The sequence below is a fragment of the Aptenodytes forsteri genome, unplaced genomic scaffold (genome assembly GCF_000699145.1).
Source record: "Aptenodytes forsteri isolate BGI_AS27 unplaced genomic scaffold, ASM69914v1 Scaffold308, whole genome shotgun sequence".
Lineage (NCBI taxonomy): Eukaryota > Metazoa > Chordata > Aves > Sphenisciformes > Spheniscidae > Aptenodytes > Aptenodytes forsteri.
The window spans coordinates 786,672-793,626 of NW_008795475.1; the positions used below are offsets into that span (position 1 = coordinate 786,672).

The following is a 6,955-nucleotide window of genomic DNA, read 5'->3' on the forward strand; positions in this document are numbered from 1 at the left end:
TTTATATACTGAGCATGACGTCACATGGTATGGAATGTCCCTTTGGCCAGTTTGGGTCAGCTGTCCTGGCTGTGCCCCCTCCCCGCCTCTTGTGCACCTCCAGCCTTCTCAGTCGGTAGAGCATGGGAAGCTGAAAAGTCCTTGACGACTAGTGTAACTACCTAGCAACAACTAAAACATCGGTGTGTTATCAACATTGTTCTCACCCTAAATCCAAAACACAGCACTGTACCAGCTACTAGGAAGAAAAATAACTCTGTCTCAGCTGAAACCAGGACACATGCTGCGTGGAATAAACCACTTTATAAGCACCCGATAAGGTGATTTTTGATAGGAAACATCTTCCCGTTTTCTTGTTGGTGTGAGGTGCTCCTCAGCTCACAAGCAATTCTTGGCACGCTGTAAATTTGATTGGGGGATCTTCTCTGCCAGCTCCTAAACCGAACGTTGTGTGACATATAGCCCCCGAGATAGAGGTACAAATGCAGTATTTGGAAAGATTTTTGTACAGTCTGTGTGACTGTTCCAGTACAGTTTCTGCGGCCAATGTGGATATCTTAGTATCAGGGATGGGAAGGATGCCTCAGGAGGGACTATTTCTGTGTTTTGCATGTCTGTAGGGGGGAAAAAAGCAGGAGGTTCAAATCCACTGGGGGGACAGAATTAAAATGCTTTGGATATATTGTCCAGGCTGGAGGTTTGGTGGGTCTACCCCGGCCCCCTGGGCCTCCCGCCCTGGTTCCTCTGGGGACACCCAGTGGTGGTTGGTCCCTGCCAGCCGGCTGAGCCTGTGCAGCAGGACCTTGGGGTGCTCAGGGGGCCCCGGGGGCTCCCTGCTGGGGGTCACCAGCCCCCTCGGTGCGGGAGGGGACACCGGTGCGCTTGTCAGGCAAATGGGGTACGCTGGGAGGGAACCGACTTTTGGTACAGCACTTTTAGAGTGGGTTTGTGAAGGGCAGACCGTGAAGTTTTGCCCCAGCCGTGCATTTGGGTCTGGCTGCCGTCCTGGGGCTGCTGCCTGCCCCGTAGCGGGCCAGAAGGACAGAGCCACACCAGCATCCCCATTCTCAGCGTTCCCAGCGAGGCAGCCCCTGTCTCTTCTGCATGAGGGATGTTCTCTTTCTACTGTCTCGTTTTGAATGTGGCATAGTTGGAGTAGTGCTGTAAAAGCACAGGAGGGAATTAAAGCAAAGTAAATTCCAAGCAGCATTTGGAAAAGAGTGAGGCAAGAAATGCATGCCCCGAGCCCTGCCAAGAGTTCTCCGACCATGAAGTGGGGAAAGGTTGCTTTAGACTTGGCACTCAACTTGTCATCTGGTTTTCAGTCCATATGGGAATGGTGTTTCCCGTATCTCTGGACTAGAGTTAGTTTGCTCTGTCTTTTTACCAAAGAGAAGAGCAGAGGGCTCACCATGAGCCAGGAGAGCTGGAGTGCTGCAGTTCAGCAGTACAGGAACACTTCGGAGGTGATGCTCGTATGTCTGAGTGAGGTTTGATACTGGAAAGCTCAAAAATGCAGCTGCGTGCCAAGAGTATTACTCTAAAAAACCAGGAGATCTCCCTCTCCCCGTTGCAGACCTGGCAGATGGAGTCCTATATGCAAACTGCAGAACGAGCTAGGCTGACAGCAGGGGCCACCTGAGGCAAGCCAGAAAGCTGGCGACGATGCTTGTCAGCTCCAGAAATACGGGTTCCAGAGGCTATCTCTAGAGAAGAGCACAATAAATTGCCTGGCTTTTTTCCAGGAGTAAAGGAAGGAACAAGGAGTGAATTAATGCGAACAGTGATCTCCACCCACCCCCCAGATGAAGCTTTGTTGCCTCAGAACGCAGGGAGCCTGTTTTGTGGGCTGGGACCACTGACTTCCGTAGTGGTGCTAGCCAAGCTGAGAGCAACCCTGAGGACTGGTGGAGCAAGATGCATGGTTCTTGGCTTCTGGAAAATGATCTCCACCCTCATGGCTTGTATAATTGGTCTCTAACGCAGATTCCCTCAAAAGTAGGGAGAGTTTAGAGAGAAATTGTTGCAAGGTGCATCCAGCTCCCTTGGCACACAAGGCAGTGAAGCGAGCAGATGAGTCTCAGCCTGGGTGGTATATTCCCAGGGCCAGGCTGATGATATTCCGAGCGTTGCTGTGTTTGTAGGTACTGATTTGATCCAGGAGTTGTGGCTTTTTAGGCAGTCTGAAGCAGCCTAGGCATAGATAACCTGTTTGCTTTGTCCTCCGGCCAACACCGACAGGAAAATCCAGTTCCTTTGAGATCTCTAACAAGGCCGCTGAGACCGAAGGGGAAGGTACGAGGGGTTGGATTGTGGAACCTCCACAGGTCAGCAGTGCACGTGTCCCTCCTGGACGAGGAGGAGGTCGTCACTGGTGAAGGCTCAGCAGATTTCTTTGTCCCTGCTCTGCAGTGCTCAAGGCTGGGTTTCAGTGCTGGTTCCGTTGGATGAAAGTAGTCTTCAGACCTCCCCGAAAGTAAGCTAGAGGGAACCTGGCAGTCACAGCTGGGTGATGTTAGTCAAAAAAGGGGCGTAGGCTCCTGAGGAGGTAGGTGGTTGGTCAAGTCTAAGATCCTCTGGGCCTTGTCAGCTTTTTTGGAATTGCAGCCTTGGTGGTTGCTCTGCTGGATGACAGGACCGTCTGTGGAAACGCGTTTCCTACTCGAGCTGGGAGAAAGCAGAAACTTTCTCCCGCTAGCGTGCCACAGATAGTTTTCTTGAGCTTGTAAGATTTTGCTATTGGCTCTCCTTTGTACTGAAGGGAAACGTTCGCATCCAGGAGCGAATAAGGCCTTGGAGAACGGTGTTTCCAACAGTGTGTCCAAATAAACATCAGAATGGTGGGACATACCAGAATAAAGCACGTACCCGGTTTCTGAGGCACAGTGAGCCAGAGTAAGGGCCTCATTCTGGTTAGTGTCTCTGCAGCGGGAGGTGGCTGACATCGAGGTATCTACACTGGGTGTATTTTCAGTGGTGAACGTGGGCGGGGGGTGGGGGTCTGTTGCAGGAGGCTGCATATATTGTTTTGGTGGCTGCTGTGGAGGCTTTGGGAAATAAAAATAGGAAGGAAGTGAAGTGCTGCTTGTTGGATTGCTTATTTCCTAATGTCACAGGATATTTTGTCTTTTGCTAATGCCTTGGTGTGAATGTACCTGCACCAGCCCTGACATAGCTCTAGATGGGGCATCGGGCGTCTGTCTGGAAGCGGTCCCACAGGCTTGGGAAACTGGGTGAAGAGGCAAGACTGTCTTCTAATTGCACATAATTAAAATGTTAGTTCATGGTTTAGGTACGTTGTCAGAAAGGACTGGGATGGTTTGCACTGTCAGAACCTGTACTTGGTTTATGGGAAATAAAACAAGCCCTTGACGGCACGGGCTATCTGTTTGGCAGCCTTCTGCTAACACCAAATTTCTTTTAAATTTAGGGCTCTTTAAGGTGAAGATCCAGGTTGATGGCCCATCACTAAATGCATTCTGCCGATTGCCTCGAGCTTAATAGATGGCATCTTTTCTCCTGTCCAGGCTCCTGTCAAAGATCCTGACAGAATGTGAAGATGCAGATGAAATAGAGTACCTGGTGGATGGCTCCTGGTGTCCCATCAGAGCTGAGAAAGAGCGGAGCTGCAGCCCTCAGTGTCCAATATTAGTTCTAGGTGAGTATCTCTGGGGCTAAAGACTTTAAGTTACTGTAGGAAGTGTGCACAAATTGCAGAACTAGAGTTCCCCAGCTGGCTTGGGAAAAGCTGTGTGATCCCTTAACGCGAGCTTGGCTCTCGGAGAGCTTCCTCTGGATAGCCCCTTCGTTTTCAGCCTCTCCAGAAACGAACAGCATCGCCAGGGTGCATCGCATCGCATCCCTGCGGAGGAGGGCCCAGCCCAAACGGGGCTATTCAGCAAAGCTGGGTTGTTGCCAGTATGGCGTTGAACGAGTTTGTCGGTGTATGCGCCTCTGCAACAGCCCCTGGAACGTCATCGGCAAGGCCAGCCCGCAACAGCGCTGTACTTCTTTTGTGGGGAAAAGAAGATTTTGAGTAGAAGGGCTGGCTGTCTGGGGCAGCCCGCACGAGGCCGGGTCCTCTAGCAGCGGTGATGTCTACTGACAGGGTTGGCAGGTGTTTTTGTGTAGCTTCTTGCTTCGGCTGAGCCGGTTCCCGGTTCTCAGGCAGATGCCTTCCAAGCGGGTGGTGCAGGTGCCGCTGGGCACTGTAGCAAGTTCCGACCCCAGAGAGAGCGTCAGGTTTGTGGCATCGGCTCTTTTTTTTAGGCAGCTGCTTAAGTGGAGTTTGTTCCATGCACCCCTGTGCCTTTGAGACTCGACGTTAGGAAGCATTTCTTTACCGAGAGGGTGGTCAAACCCTGGAACAGGCTTCCCGGAGAGGCGGTCGATGCCCCAAGCCTGTCAGTGTCAACGAGGCATTTGGACAGTGCCCTTAAGAACATGCTTTAACTTTTGGTCAGCCCTGGAGAGCGGTCAGGCAGTTGGACTAGATGATCGGTGTAGGGGTCCCTTCCCCGAAATATTCTAGTCTAAGTACCGCAGAGCCATGAGAGACCGAGAGCGTTGGAGCATCCCCTCAACTGGGCATGAAGGGTCTTAATTAATCCTCTCTCTTTCCCCACCTCTTTCAGGTTCTTCAGATGTGAACGGGCTGTTGCCCACTCCTAACGGTAACGGTGAGAACGGCAAGCCCACTGCTGACGTTGTGGATTTAACACTGGACAGCTCATCATCGGAGGAAGAGGAGGAGGAAGATGAGGAGGAAGATGACGATGATGAGGGACCCCAACCAAAACGACGCTGCTCTTACGAGAAAGGTTTAGTTTCTGCCTGCTGACTGCGGAAGCAGCTCTGAATCTCAGAATGGACAGACTTGAATACTCTGGTGCTTATTAAACTGGAGGAGGGGGAGAACGTCCTCTCCCACCTCATCTCCCTTCCTCCCTGATCTCCTTTGACTTTCCTATTCCAAATTAATCATTAAAACAAGAGAAAAAGAAAAAAGCAAACAAAACACAAACAAACAAACAAAAACCATTGAGCTGCTTCTTGGTTGGAAAACTACCCCACTCAAAGCCTGACCCTGAACTGGAGTCTGAAGTAAGGAAAGTGTCTTAAGCCAGGCGGTCAGAACCCACGGCTCGCTGGTCTCTGCTGCCCTTCACCAGGACGGTTTGAATCGGTGGAGTTCACCTGCAGATCTACAGGACATCTAACTCCCGTGCATCTCCAAAGCTGTGTGCATTTTTATTGTCTTGTTAAATAACCATTCCTTAATTAATCTAAAGTTTTTGCTGGACGTGTGAGTCCGGGGAGGGGAAAAAGTGGGGTGGGGGGGTGAGGGAGGTTTGTATAACCCAGCAAGCATAGAGGGGATTTTTAGGGGTGGGGATTGGGGGGCACGGGGTGGAAGGGAAGAGATGTACGGTTGGAATCGCACTGTTCTAGATAGGAGCTCCAGCAGCTCTGCACCTCATGTAAAGAGACACGTTTTGAATCTTTTAACCTAATCCGAAGGTAACGTAGAAATTGTGCGTAGTGAATCGTTTTAGTTGAGCAGAAGCCATGGGGAGGGTGGGGAGGGCTCGAACCACAAACCTGTTGTATTTTTGAAGTGCAATAACTTGGTGTTTTTGAAGACTTAAAAGGGCTGCGCATTCCCTTTTCTTTGAGAAGGCTTTGTTTCTGGAGGCGGTGGCAGTGACCTGCAGGACAGCTGGACACCTGGCACGTGAGGAGGCGCGGGGTGGGGGGCGAGGGATGCTTGGGCCTTCGAGAAAATGCCAGGTGGGGGAATCTCAGTTTCTAGCCAACTACCTCGGTAAACTCCAATTCAGGTTTCTTTCAGTCACGAACCAGTGTGCGGCCCGGCACCGGCGCTGCTGGCGGCACTGTTGGCAGGGTGTTGAGGACAGAGCCGAGGGACGATGCGTGGAGCCCTGCGACCACGTGTTAACAGCCTCTGGACTTTCCACTTCTCTGTTCAAGGCTTTGGTCCCAGACCCAAAGCTACTGCTATGCTCTTGATGGCAAAACGTTGTTGCTTTTGAGTTTCCAAATGGTAACCTTTTTGACTTTGTCTTAGAGAATTTTTGTAATTAACTTTGCGTAGGCAGCTCTGCTGTTCCCACTAACGCCTCTGAACTCTGCTTCGCTTTGGACCTCGCTGACTTTTCTCATCTGTAGATGAGAAGAAACGTTGGAAGGAAGCTGGCCTGTGCCTCTGCCCCTCGCCGCGCCCACGGGATGGGTGGCAAGCAGGAGCGATGCCCCCGTGCCCAACGTGAGGGGCACTGCTGCAGCCGGGGCCACCTGAGCAGCGTCTTCGCTGTACCGAGACCCGAGCTGCGGGCAAGGGGCGCTTGGTGTCACTGGGCGCTGCCGCAGCCCAGTTGCAGGGATGTCCCTGCACCCCAAAACCCTTCTTGCCTCCCTTCTTCCAACGCCCCGAGGAGGCGAGGGCCAGGGCAACGGCGGCGAAATGGCAGAACCAAAGCGACTTTCCAAAGCGCTTGTCCCGTGTTTGAGAAAAAGCGAAGCACGGCCGATCTCACGTAAAACAGAAAAGCCACCAAGGTCCACCCAGACCTATTTTAAATCCTTGTTTAGTGACTTGCCCAAAAGCATCTAGGAAGAAAGCAAAGAATTATCCTCTAAATGCTGTTGAGCAGGAAGCTTCGACCTGGCGCGTTTGGAGGTTTCCTCTCCAAATTCTCCCCAGTCTCTCCCGCGTGTGGCGTGGGATCCCCAAATCCCCTGCCCAGCGCGGGAGGGCACCGGGCTCCGCGGCGGGCTGCAGACGCTGGCAGAGGGAGCGTCCGTCGCTCCCAGCCCTTCCTGCCCATCTGTATTTTGTCTTTAGCAAACGAAAACTTGAAGGCAAAAGCGGCGGCGGGGAGGGGGGGGATTAAAAAAAAGCCCCACGCTTTCTCCCCAGACCTCCCAGGCATCT

At 52.1% G+C, this 6,955-nt stretch overlaps 1 protein-coding gene across 2 annotated transcripts in view; it reads left to right on the forward strand.

The window, feature by feature from the left end:
- Window positions 1–4,976, forward strand: part of PIAS4 (protein inhibitor of activated STAT 4) — a 19,202-nt gene extending 14,226 nt beyond the window's left edge. For both annotated transcript variants that reach the window (XM_009281143.1, XM_009281144.2), the window contains exons 9-10: window positions 3,528–3,658; window positions 4,635–4,976. In XM_009281143.1, the coding sequence (XP_009279418.1) occupies window positions 3,528–3,658; window positions 4,635–4,840 (337 nt within the window). In that variant the 3' untranslated portion in view covers window positions 4,841–4,976. The remainder of the gene's footprint in view (window positions 1–3,527; window positions 3,659–4,634) is intronic.
- Window positions 4,977–6,955: the final 1,979 nt, after the last annotated feature.